Below are 18,629 nucleotides of genomic sequence, written 5' to 3'. Positions count from 1 at the left end.
ATTCGTTTCCGGGCTACTTATATCTAACCATCATATTGTACCATCATTTATAATACTTATATACATGTGCTATTTGGTGGCTGTGGGGGCCTTGGGTGTCTGCACTGGGCCTAGTGGCCGTTGTTTGTGTTATAGCTTATCTTGTTATGGTTCAGTTTGTCCTTGAAGCAGTTACAGTGTAACTGTGATTCTGCCTTAGTTACCACTGACCAGAGTGTTATAGCACATCTACCCATGATATCACGTTACATAAAGCATAAACATCACCACCTGAGAGTATTGTCTCGACTCCTGTATTGCCTCAATCGATTTATTGATTGATCCAGAATTCCACGACAATCCCATACTTGTTAAGTGGCTCTGTCTGGATAAGAGCGTAAGACCTGCCGAATTCCTGAATTGTAAATTGTTGTCACTCTCACGTTTTAGGGGTTTATTGTCTTATCCTTATCCTATCCTATTATACTTCATTGGAGTGTTCATTTTGTTGACTGAGACTTAAGACCAAAATACTTTAGTCGACTAAGACTAAACAATTTCAGATGACTAAAATACACCTAAAACTTAAATGGTGTGTTATTCAAAAGACTAAAGACTAAATCAGAATAAGTGCTGTCAAAATGAACACAATCACACAATAAGTGCACGCAATCGTGTGATCATGCTTCCTGTTCTGTGTCGTCCAATCAGCGGTGGCCCTGAAGCCCTCCAAGTGGGTCCACACAACCTGGAGCGGGCAGCGTGCCACCCTCACCCTGGCCCACCTCAACAAGGAGGACGAGGGCATGTACACGCTCCGCATCAACACCAAGTCCGGCTTCGAGACATACTCGGCATACGTGTTTGTCAAAGGTACGGAACGGACACCTTCCCTATATGTCAGTGATCCCATGACCCCAAGTGCTAATTTCTTAGATTTTTCTTCTAAATGAAATTACTGGGTGGAATGAATATTGAATTTGTTTGGAATTCATGAAAATGTTTGCTCTTTTGGGAATGTTTTTTTGAAAATGTATTGGAATAATAATATATATTGTATTAAAGTATTGTCCAGTGACAAGTTGACAACTAATGTCTCTGTAATGTTTATGTTGTACTATAACTAAAAAACGATCTAAAATAGATAGCATTCTGCCAACTTCCGGTCCAGGACTTGTCACACTTCGCCATTGGACAGTCACTGGCCTCATGACGTGAACGGAGTCACAACTCTCTCATCTAAATGGCGCTGCTCTTTGTTAAAGCTCTTAGATCAGAGTTTAATCTAATCTAATCTGTGCAAATGTAGTGCCAGCTATAGATAGTGCTGACGCTTTGCGAGCTTTTAGATTGTCTCTTTTCCGCACGGGACACCAACCATCGCACACATAAGTAGTGAGGCTTCATGTTGGATGTGCTTAGAGTTAGAGAGAGGAGTTCAACGCTAGAGTTACACAGTGACGTTTGCCCCCAGTCTTTAAGTGACATAACCCTCTCCCCGATGTGCACGGCGTCAGGTTTCCCCTCCAGAATGAAGCTTCTATATCCGTCTCCACAGAAGATCACATGATCTACTGAATGTGAAGGTAGCCTACTGGGGGAAGGCTTATACTGTATGTATAGGCTCAATATGTCAGTTTGTCACATTCACTGTGATCATTTTGTGGCCAGATGTAATTTCTTGGAGTCTAGTAGGACTATCGTAAATAATACAAAAATAAATCGCCATAAAATTGTGTAAACAAATGTAAACCTCGTATGAATCTGATCTCAGCGCAGACAGACAGTACAACACACTGTTTGAATTGCAGTGAATTTGGATTAAATCCCTCAGGTTCATGCATAACAAGAGGGGTTCTTGGATAATATAACTCTTGGATGAGCTTTATATGACCGTGGGAATTACAGGCTGAAGTGGTTGATCGAATGCTTAATTTGCACGTACTGTAGCCAAAAATAGCAGATATACAAGCTTAAAATGCACTGCGATGCAAAGCATTATGAGCTTGCAGATTGCTATTTTCGGCGCGCGACACCGGTGCAAAGCTGAATATAAGTCAGGCTTTAGATAGCTGCAATGTCACACATGCTGTACAGGCATTAGTGGGCGTAAGAATGGAAACTGGCTTCTAATGTGCCGATGTAACGATCAGCCCAGTTTAGAAGCAGCTCTCTTCTCACAAGTATTTGTCCCTCTCTCTCTCTGTGTGTGTGTGTGTGTGTGTGTGTGTGTGTGTGCGTGTGCGTGTGTGAAAATGAAGTGGAAACTGAGCTACATTTCCTAACCGTCCGTCTTTCCATTGTACCAAGACATCAGGGACACATAGCCTACTTCCCACAGATTATACAATCACCCATGGAGAGTTTGAAAACATGACAAAAATGACAAAAAAACTCCTATTTACATATCTGCTAGGCGAAGTACAACAATATGCAAACACAGCAGCAAGAATCGTGAAACTGCTGTGATAGGAGAAGGATATCAAATGAACACAACCACCCTAAACACGAGTCATTGTGTGTACCTGCAGCATCGAATAATCTTGGTACATAGATTTATTGGAGATTCTGACTTTCAATTGTACATACATTTAGTTTTGATTGTATTGTTCCACTTTTTGCTTTGGCAATGTAAACGTATGTTTTTCTCATGCCAATTAAAGCTAATTGAATTGAATTGAATTGAATTGAATTGAATTGAATTGAATTGAATTGAATTGAATTGAATTGAATTGAATTGAATTGAATTGAATTGAATTGAATTGAATTGAATTGAATTGAATTGAACTGAACTGTGTGTCAGATGCTGCGGTGGAGGTGGCGGGGGTTCCCGTGGCCCCTCTGGGCGTGCTCTGTCACGACGCCAACAAGGACTACGTGGTGGTGACGTGGAAGCAGCCAGCCGTGGAGGGCAGCAGCGCCATCCTGGGATACTTCATCGACAGGTCCGTCCGTGTCTATTTCAGTCATTCTCAATAACCTTTTGTCATTTCAAAGCAGTCTGCCGTCTGGGTGACGGCAGACTGCTGGGCGAGCGCTAGTGCTTTGGCATGGGGGGGTCAGATCAACATATTATGGAATTAATTCTGTACTGGCCATATCTATCTTTAATAAATATGATTTATTATATTAATATTATTTTCCCTTACATTTCTGTGGAGGAGGCAATGAAAATAAGACCAATAGTATATATAGTATATAGTAATATAGTATAGACAATGTGGTAAAGGGTGTAGTACCTTCAGGATGTTAAAAAGTATAATAAATTACTCGAGTGGCAAAGTGAGTGACAAAGTGAAGTTAATCAAATATAACTTTTCTGTTTGGATGTATGGGCTGTCAAGGCCAGAAAGTCGTTTTTAGCCACTCAGTAGGCATTTCCGCATAACTTCCTGGTATGATGATAATGTCACACACATACCCTCTAGCCAGGACTAGAGTTTGGAACTCTGTAAATCACCTGAAAATCATAGCAAAAGAAGGGCTACATTGTCATTACGTATAATGTTTTCTATTACGACCAGGGAACTAAATGTACTCACATGTGATTATTGTGTCGAACAGGTGTGAGGTGGGCACCCACCACTGGGCCCAGTGCAACGACACCCCCATCAAGTACGCCCGTTTCCCCGTCACGGGCCTGGTGGAGGGCCGCACGTACATCTTCAGGGTGCGCGCCCTGAACGGCACGGGGGTCAGCCGGCCCTCCCGCGTCTCTGACCCCGTGGTGGCCATGGACCCCTCCGACAGAGCCCGCCAAAGGGGTGAGAGAGAGAGACAGCAACGCCATCTCCAGTGTTCACTGAGCCGCAAAGCCAGTGTGGTGGATAATCTACTCGACATTTGTTACTCACTTAAAAGTACCAATACTGCAATATAGAAGTACAGTACTCGAAGTTACGTTAAGTTAAAAAGTCCGGAATTCAGAGTGTTGTTGAGTAAAAGTATTGGCATCAAAATGTACTTAGTACCGGCCCAGGCCGTAGCGTAACGGTCTGGGCACCGGACTGGTGATCCAGTCGCGGTGTGCCGCGGGTTCGACTCCCGAACCCGACACGGCCTTTACCGCATGTCATCCCCCATCTCTCTCCCGTTTCCTGTCAGCCTACTATCTGTCCCTTAAAAAATCAATAAAAGGCGTAAGCCGCAAAAAAATATCTTAAAAAAAAAAGTACTTAGTACCTAAAGTAAGTATTCATTATGCAGAAGCTCACGTTTTCAAATGTAGAGAATCGTATTTTCAAATGGTCAAAATGGTATGTAGAGAGCTGATGTGGTTAATGTATGTTTTGTAACAATAATCAAAATCTACAAAGCAACTAGTAACTAAAAATAAATGTAGTGGCGTAAAAGTACAATATTTGGATCTGAGATGTAGTGGAGTAGAAGACAGTGAGAAGTATTGGAAATTGGAAGTAAAAAGTGCAAAAACCTCAAACTTAAGTACTTGTAAGTAAACGTACGTATACGTAGCGCTGATTGAGGTCGTCTGCTGCCTGTATAATATATATATATAACCTGCCTCAAATCGACTTGTTTTTTCTTTTCTTCCCACAGCCGGCCCCTCTGCTCCTTGGACCGGCATGATCAAATTCACAGAGGAGGATCCCATCGGTATGGAAGCCGCCTTTCACACAAACATAATCAGCCCAAATAGATTGAACATGAGTCATGATCCCCTCTTGACATTTTGCACTTCGGTGGTTCGACGTGTGGCAATTCTTCTGCTGCCATTTCACCTACCGAAAGGCTTCTGGTGTCATTTCACCTACCGAAAGGCTTTTATTGGAGCTTGATGGGGGCCATGCATGGATGGCCTGCAGACCAGTGGTTCCCAAAGTGGGGTCCGGGGACCCCCAGGGGTCCTCGAGGAAGTTCCAGGGGATCTCCAGCTAAATGATAGTTTGGAACTAAATAGACCCTTATGGGTCTGTAACTCTGAGAGCGTACAAATGGAACCAGGGTCCACTATCAGAGTTAAATTAACATTGATTTTAGAATATAAATTGGGGTCTCCGAGATAGAAATGCCTTTAAATGGGGGTCCGTAGCCTAATGCATGTCAAACTGGGGGGTCCTTGAAATTTAACGGGTTGAGAATCACTGCTAGAGCCGTAACAATCTTCTCTTATGGGGGTCTATGATGTCTATGTGTGCAAGTGCCTGATGTGAACTCCTCCAATGATGTTATGTTTTTTTCTTGTCTTTTCTTTTTTTCTTTTTTTGAAAAAGGTGTCATTGCTTCAACATTTTCACATCTCAGCATGCAAATATCTAGTAGTAGTTTAGGAACAGTCATTCTCCAGTGATATAGGCTATAAGACCAGTTACAGTATTAACTTATATTCAGGAATGTCTCATATGTTTTTCAAAATTGTAAATGATTCCTCAATTTTTCAATTCACAAAATCACAACGTTTACTCGGCCCCTCCTTTTCCACAAATAGACGAGTCAGAAAATAATAAAATAAGAATGTTACATTTACATGTGACTACATGTGACCCCCCCCCCCCAGTTGGCGAGGTGCCAGGTGAACCCTCTGACGTGGTGGTCACCGAGGCCACTAAGAGCTACGTGGTGCTTGGCTGGAAGCCTCCGCTCCAGAGAGGTCACGAAGGGGTCATGTATTACATTGAGAAGGTGAGAATGTCGTCACTTTGTTTTAGTCACATTTTAGTCACCACATGTTTTAGTGTTAGTCTATAGTTTCAGTCGACTAAATGTCATAAGATTTTAGTCGACTAAATCTACAGTTGATTTAGTCGTCTTAGTTGATTTAGTTGGTGGGCCTTGATGCCATATTTCTTACACTTGCTGAAAATAGCCGATCTATATCTAGATCTGCTATTTTCAGCATGCAACCACGTGTAAAATGACTCATACTGGATCTCTTGTCCACTAGTCCCTTCCTAACATTTTAGTCTAGTTTGTATTTGTTGATGACATTGTCAGTATATTTAGTCTTAGTTTTAGTCATCATAGCTTAGTGTTAATTTAGTTTCCATTTAGTTTTCCTCAGTGAAAAAAAGGTAGTCGACGAACATTTTTCTGTCTTTAGTTTTAAGTGGACAGAAACAACCCTGCTCTGTTCCTCCCGTAGAGCGTGGCAGCGAGTGACGTGTGGCAGAGGGTGAACACGGGCATGCCGGTCAAGTCTCCGCGCTTCGCCCTGTTCGACCTGGTGGAGGGCCACGTCTACAACTTCCGCGTGCGCTGCTGTAACTCGGCGGGCGTGGGAGAGCCCTCGGCGCCCACCGGCGACACCACCGTCGCAGACAAACTGGGTGAGCTGTTTTTTTCAGTGTTTTCTCTCCGGTCATTAGTGTCTCACATCTCTCCCTCTAGTCTAGATAACTGTTCTTCAAACTAACTCCAAGGAACAAAACAACATAATAGATTCCTTTCTTTCCTTCTTTCTCAGACCTGCCGTCCGCCCCAGGCAGTATAGTGGTGTCGAGGAACACAGGCACGTCCGTGGTGGTCTCCTGGGGAGCCTCTAAGGACGTCAAGCACCTGGCTGGATATTACATCAAATGCAGCGTGGTGGGAACGGACGTGTGGGTGCCCTGCAACAACAACCCCGTCACAAAGACCAGGTAACTTTGATATTATATCATATCATACAACAACCCCGTCACAAAGACCAGGTAACTTTAACCCATTCTGACCTGAGATCAGATTCTAAAAATGACAGTTTTCTATGTCAGTCGTTCTTCAATTTAAAAAAAATAGCAGACCTACAAGCTCGTAGCGCGCCACTCAGTGGCGCGCTATGAGCTTGTAGATCTGCTATTTTTCAATAGCTAAAGCATAACATAATGCTAACACCAAAAGGGGTTCCCGCCCAAAATGGGTTAATATTATATAATATCATATAGTGCTGTCCAACGATGACATTTTTTAATCACATGATTTGTGTAAGTTAATCACGCGACTAATCGCATAATAATCACATACTTTATTTGCTCAAACTTGAATGACGAACTGACAAGTGTTGTGTGTAGCAGGATGCATCAAAATGTATTGTTTATTATTATACTATGCTTTTATAAAATAATAAGACTTTCTTTGTTCCTTGTGGGTATTGATGCTAAATTATTTAATTGTATTTCATGATAATGTGGATGGAATGCTGTGAGATAGTCTGCCCTCTGGTGGCAAAAAAGAACAATCACGCGCTGACTCTAAAAGTGCAGAAGCTCTTGACATGGATTGATTGATTGATTGAACATTGTATTAACAGTTTGTAGAATGGGTACAGTTCAAAGAAAGTACAGGTACAAGAGGATGAAACCAGAAAAAAGCACTAAGACTTGTTTTCGTCAGGCTCCTCCATTTTCAATTCATCAGAACATTTAAAGACATACAGATAAGGGGCACGGTGGCACAGTTGGTAGTGCTGTCGCCTCACAGCTAGAAGGTCCTGGGTTCGATTCCCGCTGGGGACGCTGTGGGCACTGGCGGCGTGTTCCCTCCTCCGCGTCATCAGTGCCCATACCCGAGGCGGGGGTTGGCGAAAGGGCCTTTCTGTGTGGAGTTTGCATGTTCTCCCCGTGTCCCCTAGGGTAGATACCCTCACAAAATCATGCAGTAATCCTGGTCTCTAAAACTACCTCCCCCTGGCCAGCCGGGGCGCCTGATGGAGGGGAAAGGAACTGGTCGGAATAACGTGTCCCTTCCACGCGCTACGTCCGGCCGGGGAAATTCCCTTCTGTCAGGTGAAAAGAAGCAGCTTGGACTCCTCATGCATAGAAGGAGGCATGAGGTCAGTCCACTGCCCCCCCAGGTTGGCAGAGGAAGTGTAGCGCCCAGGATTACATTAGACAATTGGCACTGGGTGAAAAAGAAAACTGCGTTACAAAATCGTGGGATAAAAATGTAGAGAAAAAAATAAATAAAGACATACAGATATACACTTCTATGCAACAAAAAAAAGGGAAATCATCACTTCTCTTGTTTTGTGTGTCCTGTGTTCAGGTTCGTGGTCCATGGCCTGACCAACGGGGTGAACTACGTGTTCAAGGTGAAGGCCGTCAACGCTGCGGGATACAGCCAGAGCTGCCCTGCTTCTGATGCTGTGGTCGTGTTGGCTGCCATCGGTGAGTGTCGTCCTAAACCATTGACTTTTGTATTTATTTATTCTTTACCCCTTTATGCCCCTTCTCAAAACCTGTTCTGCCATTTTTCATCCGCAAGCATTGTGGATGAAATTTGCAGGTATTCAGGCTGATTGTATTATTATTTTAATTGGTTTCTATAGATCCTATCCTATATAGATCCTCCGCCCCCTCGAGAGACCCGGAAAAGACATTTTCCTCATAGACTTTTCAGAAAGTATTTATTTAAAGACGTTTACGCCGCGGACAAAGCCAACTCTTGTCGTGACAAATCATGACAACAAACACAATTTTTCGGGCTGAACAAATAATTAGAAAGAAGAAGAAAACGGCAGGTTACAACACTTTTGTAATTATTTGTTTGGTTTGTTGTCATGATTTGTCACGACAAGAGTTGGCTTTGTAGGTCTTTTAAGGTCTTATAAGGTCTTTAAATAAATACGTTTTGAAATGTCTATGGGAAAAATGCATTGGGAACTATTTCCTGGGCCTCTGGTCTCTGGTCTCAAATGTTTGTGTGCACAAACAAAGCGCTGTACCCTTTGTTCCTGTGGTTTAAAGTAAATAAGTACATTTACTTAAGCTCTGTGCTTGAGTACAGTTTTGTACTTTACTTGAGTAAATTTCCAATTTCCAATACTTTTACTTTGACTCCACTACATCTCGGAACCAAATATTGTATACAGTATACTTTTACTCCGCTACATTTATTTGAAAACTTCAGTTTCTAATTACCGGTACTTTGTAGATTTTTATTATTATCACAAAACATACATAAAAAATGAAAATAGCCGATCTACAAGCTCTGCTATTTTCTAAAGATTATTATATACATTTGAAAACTTTAAATGGGACATTCTGCACAATTAGTACTTTTATTTTTTGATGTCTTTAAGTACATTCTGGCACTAAAGTACAGGTTGAATTCCTGACTTTTACTTATAAGTATTTCTGCATTGCAGTATTGATATTATTTATACGTAAGTAAAACATTTGAGTACCACTGTCAGAATGTGGGACATGCAGCTGTGGCAGCAGTGTAACAGTAGCCCGGGTAAACCCCTCATATTTTCATTCTGCCAGAATGAAATGTTGTCCAGCAGGGGGAGTGGTTTCACCAGGCTAGTGGAACAGTGTGTGAATGTGAACCATTAAGATTCTGCACACGGCGGGGCTAAGTGGTGACTCATCCCCAATGCTTACTCATCCACGTCGAAACAAGATTACATCAAACTGAATCAAATCACAGATCAGGGAACTGTGAAGCCTGATATTAGGATGAACACGATGCTTTAATTGAAAATGAATACTTCCAGTAATGACTTTTACATCCTCAGCCGCGGTTAATACCACTTTAGATGTTCCTCTAGTCTAGTCTACACCAGGACCATGCACACTTGTTCCTCTAGTCTATAGTCTACACCAGGACCATGCACACTTGTTTCTCTAGTCTAGTCTACACCAGGACCATGCACACTTGTTCCTCTAGTCTAGTCTACACCAGGACCATGCACACTTGTTCCTCTAGTCTAGTCTACACCAGGACCATGCACACTTGTTTCTCTAGTCTAGTCTACACCAGGACCATGCACACTTGTTCCTCTAGTCTACACCAGGACCATGCACACTTGTTCCTCTAGTCTAGTCTACACCAGGACCATGCACACTTGTTCCTCTAGTCTATAGTCTACACCAGGACCATGCACACTTGTTCCTCTAGTCTATAGTCTACACCAGGACCATGCACACTTGTTCCTCTAGTCTATAGTCTACACCAGGACCATGCACACTTGTTCCTCTAGTCTACACCAGGACCATGCACACTTGTTCCTCTAGTCTAGTCTACACCAGGACCATGCACACTTGTTCCTCTAGTCTACACCAGGACCATGCACACTTGTTCCTCTAGTCTAGTCTACATACCAGGACCATGCACACTTGTTCCTCTAGTCTAGTCTACACCAGGACCATGCACACTTGTTCCTCTAGTCTAGTCTACACCAGGACCATGCACACTTGTTCCTCTAGTCTAGTCTACACCAGGACCATGCACACTTTATGTTCTGTTTTGAATCTAACAAGCTATATAATCAAAATGTATACATAATCTGCGTTCTAAAGGGTTTTTACTTATTATATTTTGTTCTTATAAGGAATCCAAATGAACAAATTGTAATACATTCATCGATTAGTGTGATTAACCAATTAACTATGTATTATACTTCATTGTACAATGGTGGCATGCAAACATAATAAAAATAGCCGATATACAAGCTCTATGCGCCGTGTTATGTGAGCTTGCAGATCTGCTATCATTCATTAATCGTAGTCGAGACAAAAGTTTGAAATAATCGTGATATTGATTTGAAGTCATATAATACTCTTTATTGTCCCGGAAGATATTCGTCTTCACAGTCTGTTCAAACACCCACATCAAAAACAACATTCACCAAGACAATACAAAATCATGAGGTCCCCACTGTATACAGATTACAGAACCAGTTTGTTTAATGCCGCGATGGCTGAGGGATCAAAACTCTTACAAAAACTGTCATTTTTCCATGGCAAGGTTCTGTATCTTTATCCAGATGGCATGGTGATGAAAAAAAAAGCGATACAGAGGATGTTCAGTGTCATTTGATATGGAAAGTGCTGCCCGTGTGAAGGCCTTATCGTTCATTTCAGAAAGTGAGACAAGCCCTATACACTACAGCCTATAGAAACACCATGCTAAACGTATTGAGTGTGAGTGTCACTGTTCTGGAGCTGACTGTGACCTTCCTGACCTCTGACCTTTGACACAGCCCTCCCTGGCTGTCCCACCGGCGTCAAGCTGCTGGCGGCTGCCAAGGACTACATGGAGCTGAGCTGGGATCCGCCCGCGGACAACGGAGGAGCCGACATCAGAGGCTTCTTTGTGGACTACAGGACGGTGAAGGGACCGGTGAAAGGACAGTGGCATCAGTGTCACGAGAAGGCCCTCACTACCGCATCCTTCAAAGTACGTTAATATTACACAAGAGAAGGCCCTCACTACCGCAGCCTTCAAAGTACGTTAATATTACACAAGAGAAGGCCCTCACTACCGCATCCTTCAAAGTACGTTAATATTACACAAGAGAAGGCCCTCACTACCGCAGCCTTCAAAGTACGTTAATATTACAACGAGAAGGCCCTCACTACCGCCTCCTTCAAAGTACGTTAATATTACACAAGAGAAGGCCCTACTACCGCCTCCTTCAAAGTACGTTAATATTACAAAGAGAAGGCCCTCAATACCGCATCCTTCAAAGTACGTTAATATTACAACGAGAAGGCCCTCAATACCGCATCCTTCAAAGTACTGAGATCAGATTTTAAAAATGTCTTCTATCCTGACAGTTTCCTGAAAAAGCTATGTTTCTGTCAGTCGTTCAGCTTGTAGATCTGCTATTTTTCAATAGCTAAAGCATAACATAATGCTAACACCAAAAGGGGTTCCCGCCCCAAGATGGGCTAAGCAATATTACACAAGAGAGGGTTTGCTTTACCTCTGCGCTGCTTACGGAACGCGCCTCTCGGCTCGTTTCCTGCAGGCGTGCCATTAATGACGATAAAGCACGACCCTCAAGTGTAATATTGCGATTAGACAACAGTTACCCTTGAAAAGAAAAACACGTCAACTCAATTTCATTATAACTAATAGATATTCTATAAAAAAAAACATATATTTTTAATGACTAATAGATATAGATATTCTCTAAAAGCATAGCAAGATATGGATCCCTAGTATCAATTATATTGACCGATCATGTTGTCTTGCTCCCGATGCAATTCCGATCTCTTGATTTCTGATCACGTCATTGGATCGGCACAACCCTAATAATAATAGTTATTTTTTAATATTTTGCCATGTCTAAATGTGTTATTAATGGATGCTGTTGGGTTTTCTCCCCCTACCAGGCTGAGAACCTGAAGGAGAATGTGTTCTACCATTTCCGGGTGCGTGCGATGAACATGGCAGGTGTGAGTGTGTACTCCCTGCACAGTGCCGCACTGGAGTGCAAGGAATGGACCATCACCGTGCCAGGTACTGCCAACCAAACCGCTTCCCAAACCGTTTTAGCTCCAGATCCAAACTTTAACCCGCCGTGACCCAAACTAGTGAAAATAGCAGATCTACAAGCTCACACAACGTGTCGCCTCGCGCCGCGTGCTCGTTAGATCGGCTATTTTCACTATACCTCTTAAACATTTGTTTTCTAATTCATGGAATTTCTTTCGATTTTTCTTTTATTTCTTCATGAAATTACTGAAAAGATCATTGATTTTTGTTTTTAATTCAAGAAAATCTTTGCTTTTTTAAGGGCCCATAAAAATGTGTCTGTGACCCACAAATGGGTTCCGGTCGACCCACTGTTTGGGAAACCGTGTTCTACACAGCACTAGTATCACTATATGACTTTATTCACCAAAGATACCGATGCAGTACAGTACAGTATGTACAGGAAACTGTTACTATCTGACTTTATTCACCAAAGATACCGATGCAGTACAGTACAGTACAGTACTGTACAAACTGTTACTATATGACTTTATTCACCAAAGATACCGATGCAGTAGATGTACAGCAAACTGTTGTGGTTGTGGTGGTGCAGGCATATACCGTATATATGTGACCAGATTTGACTGAGAGCCTGCCATCGCGCAAATTCCAGCTTTTCACCTTTTTTGAATTTTATTTTCAAAATGAGTTTAATAGCACACGCAGACTCTTCACATACTAGACGAGCATGTCTGAAATAAGTGTCAGAGCTGAAATCGACATGTAGGCTACATATGAAATAAAGGCTTAAACATAGTAGCTAGGTGTAATGTTAGAGACCACAGAAGTGAACCTTTCAAGCCTGTTTTCTCAACTCGCTGCAAGATTATTACTCTATAAGCCATATCTCCAAAACTGGTGGGTCAAACTGAACAATTTGAAGCTATGATTCCCTGCTATCACATGACATGAAAAAACGAAAATTAAAAAAAAATAAAATCCAATGGCAGTCCCTCAGTCAAATTTGGTCACATCTATATTTGTACTTATCACACTGTACAGTACACGGTACAAGGACAACAGGATCTTACAGTATGTACAGAAAGGAAAAAAAGAAGAAAGGACGTAAAGTTCTGTAATATGACAGACAGCACATCACACACCATATTACTTGTTATGTTAAATACACAACGTCTTGAGATTTAGGTTAGAGATGCAGGTCTGCCAATAAACCATCTTTACAAGAACAGGCAAATAAATGCTAGTTCTAAACAGTCACGTGGAAGCATTGGTAGAACGGTAGACAGCAGCTATTTGTATTTTATATTCCCTGACTGTAATTCCAGAAATCCTGCCGTCTTTGGGATTAAGTGTAAAGCTTTGTCTGCCAGAAGAATCCCGGCACAGTAAAGCCTGAGTTATTCCATCGCATCCGCTCTACAAGCTCTGCTATTTTCACAACTCACTATAAATCAGACATAAACAGTCTGGTATTATCTTTTGTCCCCAATTGTCCCCCCGTCCCCCCCCCCCCACGCACGCACGCACGCACGCACGCACGCACGCACGCACACACGCACACACACACACACACACACACACACACACACACACACACACACACACACACACACACACACACACACCACCTCTCTCTTTCTCTGTCTCTCTCTCTCTTTATTGGCATGAGAAAACATACGTTTACCTTGCCAAAGCAAAACTAAAAGTGGACCAGTACAATCAAAACAAAATGTATGTACAATTGAAAGTCAGAATCTCCAATAAATACACATCTCTGTGTACCGAGATCACTCGATGCAGATGCAGTGCAGGACGATTAGTAGTCTCTAGGGTGGTTGTGTTCCATTTGATATCCCTCTCCTATCACAGCAGCTCACGAATCTTGCTGCTGTGTTTGCACATTGTTGTACCTCGCCAAGTAGATATGGGAGTTTGTTTTGTCATAGTCATGTTTCCAAACTCTCCGTGGGTGATTGTAATCTGAAGTATGTGTCTCTGATGTCTTGGTACACGTTGACAAACGCTTAGGAAGTGTAGCTCAGTTTCCACTTCATTTTGTGTGCCGTCTCCTTCACTCTCCCTTTATTTCCTCATGGTGTCCTCAGGCGTTCCTGTCGGTCTCCATGCCCTGGAGGTGCGTGACACGTCTCTGGTGATGCTGTGGGAACCGCCCGCGTTCGATGGTCGCACGCCTGTCAACGGATACTACCTCGACCTCAAGGAGGCCTCTGCCTGTGAGGTCTACGGATGGAAGGCTGTCCACGAGAAGGCTGTGAAAGTAAAATATCTGAAGGTAAATCAGCCCGGGACATTAATTCTCCGCACGTGTGAAACTCTTCTCCCTTCTGGCTCCAACAACTATGGAATGAACTTCCCATTGCAATCAGAACGACAGACTCACTCCCAATCTTCCACCGTAGTCTGAAAATTCACCTCTTCAGACTCCATCTTAACCCGTAGCACTTGCACTAGCCTTGACGACCTTATAGGCGTATGCAAAGGCTTAATTTATGTAATTTAGATTTAGCATTTTATGATTTATGATTTTTCTACTGTTAGACAGATGCTAGGTTATTACCATGTGTTGTTTTTGCTTACTGTAAATCGCTCTGGATTAAGAGCTAAAAGCATAAATTGTACATTGTAAGGTGAGAGAGGAGTTGATTGACACTTTACAAGAGCTACACTGCGAGATGATCTGCAAGCTCACAATCTGAAAATCTGTTTTTTTGGGGGGAGGGATAAAAAATATACAATATACAATTTAGACATTAGACTTCATAGCTCAGGTATTATGGTTATTTTACCGTGCCTATCAAGCAATCAGATTGCATGACGTAATATAGAATACAGATAGAAAGGTAGAAATTAAAATGGCATGTTATGTAAATGTCTTCTTTGTCTTTGTGATTCAGGTGACTGGACTGACTGCTGGCACTACCTACTTGTTCCGCATGCGCGCTCAGAACCTCGCTGGAGTGGGTCGTCATTCTGCAGTCTTGGGTCCCATCCTGGCCCAGACGGGCCCTGGTAAGTGGAATGGACTCTATGCACACTTGGAAAGAACTTGGGCCACTTCCCAATCCCTATACTTCCTTCACAGGTGTTATCTCTGATACTAATGAAGGCTCTGTTCCATTCTGGTCAAACAGAGTCAGTGTTAATGACACTAATGAAGGCTCTGTTCCATTCTGGTCAAACAGAGTCAGTGTTAATGACACTAATGAAGGCTCTGTTCCGTTCTGGTCAAACAGAGTCAGGGTGCTGCTTATTGTGCATGTTGGCTCACTGGAAACACTCTGCTACCCCAGTGGGTCTCAAAGTGTCCTTGAGTGGGTTCCAAATGGCCCTGTGTGGGTGTGTAACTCTGAGGGTGTACAAATGGAAGTGTACATTCATTTGTACACTCTCAGAGTGATGGGGGTCCTTGAAATTAAGAAGTTTTAGAACCACTGCAAATGGAACAGAGCCTTAAGGTCCCCACACACAACGAGCGCGTTTTTCGGATTTTTAGCTGCGTTTCTCCATCGGTTTTCCGAAAAACGTGTCCAGTGTGCAACCACCTGTAATTAGTAATCGGTAACACCGAAGTAGGGAAGTGGCCTGGAAGTAGGAAGAGTAACAGTGTTCTGCGTGTATATAGCCCATTGTTGTATTCACATGCAAGCACACTCTTCTACAGTAGCTATATGTTATTCTCCCTCCCACAGACACCCACGAGATAGTTGTGGATGTGGACGACGACGGCGTCATCTCCATGATCTTCCAGTGCTCCAACATGGCGGAGGGCTCTGAGTTCGTCTGGTCCAAAAACTACAAGGCTATCACCGACTCTCGCCTCACTATCGTCAGTGAGCAGGGCAAGTGCGTACAGCTCTGCGTGCATGCGTGTGTGTGTGTGTGTGTGTGCAGCCATCCGTGTGCATGTGTCTCTTTGTGCGCGCCCCGAGAAATCCTCTCCATGCTGTGACTGTATATATAGCCCATTATATACAACGCTCCACACGTCCCAAACTCTTCTCCCTTCTGGCTCCAAAACTGTGGAATGCACTTCCCATTGCAGTCAGAACTGCAGCATCACTCCCAATCTTCCGCCGTAGCCTGAAAACCCACCTTTTCAGACTCCATCATGGCCCGTAGCACTTACCCTAACCCCTTAGATAGCATTTCTGTTGGCTTAGATAGCATTTGACACAGACTTATAGCATGTTATGTAGACAGCACTATAATTGTATTGTATATAGTCATAGCACGCCATAGTACATATGTATAGCATAGTAGTGAATATGTATAGTTTATTATGTATAGGTATAGTTTCATCATATAGATATTCCACTGTTACCTTCTTAGCTTACGCATGTTTCATGATAGATGCTTTTATGTGATGTATTCCCATGCTTTTGTTCTTGCTTAAATGTAAGTCGCTCTGGATTAAGAGCGTCTGCTAAATGCCTAAATTGTAATTGTAAATTGTAATTGTAATATACGCGTGACATTTCGTCTACAATGACACCTTGACGAATGCACTTTAGAACTCTCCTACGGTTTTGGATCCTTCGAAATATGTGCTCCTAATTTCCCCACCACCCCACACCTGCCACAGTCATTCATATTCTGCTAAATCAATTAAGGAAAACCCCTGTGTGCTTTTTAATTTAAACCTGCCGTGACGCCGTCCCTATTTTCCAAATTGCTCCACCTCAGCAATACGTCTCCCATGGGGGGGGTCTAGCACATTGTAACGGAGACAGACTCCCGCCGACAATAAGCCTTACTTAATTACAAAATGTCTTGAGCTGAGCATGTTGATCGTCTATTTTCACTATTTATCATACAATAAACGATATAAAGGGCATAAAAAGGTGGGTATAAAAAGATAACATCCCGTTATCTTGTCCTCTCCATCCAGAACCAGAGCCATCTTCAACGATCCCTCTCTGGAGGATCTGGGCACCTTCTCCTGCGTGGCCACCAACACCGACGGCATCTCCTCCTCCTACACCCTCACTGAGGAGGGTGAGTCACACACACACCCTAACCCCAATACCCTAGTCTCCTCCTCCTACACCCTCACCCTCACTGAGGAGGGTGAGTACACACACACCCTAACCCCAATACCCTAGTCTCCTCCTCCTACACCCTCACCCTCACCGAGGAGGGTGAGTCACTCACATACACCCTAACCCCAATACCCTAGTCTCCTCCTCCTACACCCTCACCCTCACCGAGGAGGGTGAGTCACACACACACCCTAACCCCAATACCCTAGTCTCCTCCTCCTACACCCTCACCCTAACCCCAATACCCTAGTCTCCTCCTCCTACACCCTCACCCTAACCCCAATACCCTAGTCTCCTCCTCCTACACCCTCACCCTAACCCCAATACCCTAGTCTCCTCCTCCTACACCCTCACCCTAACCCCAATACCCTAGTCTCCTCCTCCTACACCCTCACCCTCACAGAGGAGGGTGAGTCACTCACACACACACCCTAAGCCCAATACCCTAGTCTCCTCCTCCTACACCCTCACCCTCACAGAGGAGGGTGAGTCTCACACACACCCTAACCCCAATACCCTAGTCTCCTCCTCCTACACCCTCACCCTCACTGAGGAGGGTGAGTCACTCACACACACACCCTAACCCCAATACCCTAGTCTCCTCCTCCTACACCCTCACCCTCACCGAGGAGGGTGAGTCACCACACACCCTAACCCCAATACCCTAGTCTCCTCCTCCTACACCCTCACCCTCACCGAGGAGGGTGAGTCACACACACACCCTAACCCCAATACCCTAGTCTCCTCCTCCTACACCCTCACCGAGAAGGGTGAGTCACACACACACCCTAACCCCAATACCCTAGTCTCCTCCTCCTACACCCTCACCGAGGAGGGTGAGTCACTCACACACACACCCTAACCCCAATACCCTAGTCTCCTCCTCCTACACCCTCACACACACACACACACACACACACACCCTAACCCCAATACCCTAGTCTCCTCCAGCTACACCCTCACCCTCACAGAGGAGGGTGAGTCACACACACACCCTAACCCCAATACCCTAGTCTCCTCCTCCTACACCCTCACCCTCACAGAGGAGGGTGAGTCACTGTCACACACACCCTAACCCCAATACCCTAGTCTCCTCCAGCTACACCCTCACTGAGGAGGGTGAGTCTCACACACACCCTAACCCCAATACCCTAGTCTCCTCCTCCTACACCCTCACCCTCACCGAGGAGGGTGAGTACACACACACCCTAACCCCAATACCCTAGTCTCCTCCTCCTACACCCTCACCCTCACAGAGGAGGGTGAGTCACACACACACCCTAACCCCAATACCCTAGTCTCCTCCTCCTACACCCTCACCCTCACAGAGGAGGGTGAGTACACACACACCCTAACCCCAATACCCTAGTCTCCTCCAGACTCACCCTCACCCTCACAGAGGAGGGTGAGTCTCACACACCCTAACCC

The 18,629-nt window shown here is 43.9% G+C and overlaps 1 protein-coding gene across 3 annotated transcripts in view; it reads left to right on the top strand.

Annotated features, from left to right (window-relative positions):
• myom1a (myomesin 1a (skelemin)) overlaps positions 1–18,629 on the top strand; it is a 45,069-nt gene that overhangs the window by 14,434 nt on the left and 12,006 nt on the right. For all 3 annotated transcript variants that reach the window (XM_083781171.1, XM_083781170.1, XM_083781169.1), the window contains 14 exons: positions 691–852; positions 2,783–2,924; positions 3,544–3,743; positions 4,537–4,593; positions 5,495–5,619; positions 6,080–6,263; positions 6,401–6,575; positions 7,957–8,078; positions 10,901–11,097; positions 12,039–12,165; positions 14,247–14,434; positions 15,057–15,171; positions 15,852–16,005; positions 17,051–17,157. In XM_083781171.1, the coding sequence (XP_083637297.1) occupies positions 691–852; positions 2,783–2,924; positions 3,544–3,743; positions 4,537–4,593; positions 5,495–5,619; positions 6,080–6,263; positions 6,401–6,575; positions 7,957–8,078; positions 10,901–11,097; positions 12,039–12,165; positions 14,247–14,434; positions 15,057–15,171; positions 15,852–16,005; positions 17,051–17,157 (2,055 nt within the window). The remainder of the gene's footprint in view (positions 1–690; positions 853–2,782; positions 2,925–3,543; positions 3,744–4,536; positions 4,594–5,494; positions 5,620–6,079; positions 6,264–6,400; positions 6,576–7,956; positions 8,079–10,900; positions 11,098–12,038; positions 12,166–14,246; positions 14,435–15,056; positions 15,172–15,851; positions 16,006–17,050; positions 17,158–18,629) is intronic.

The sequence above is a fragment of the Protomyctophum parallelum genome, assembly GCF_964188405.1.
Source record: "Protomyctophum parallelum genome assembly, chromosome: 14".
NCBI classification, from domain to species: Eukaryota; Metazoa; Chordata; class Actinopteri; order Myctophiformes; family Myctophidae; genus Protomyctophum; species Protomyctophum parallelum.
The sequence above is the reverse complement of the archived record's forward strand: the minus strand, read 5'-3'. Positions and strand labels throughout refer to the sequence as shown.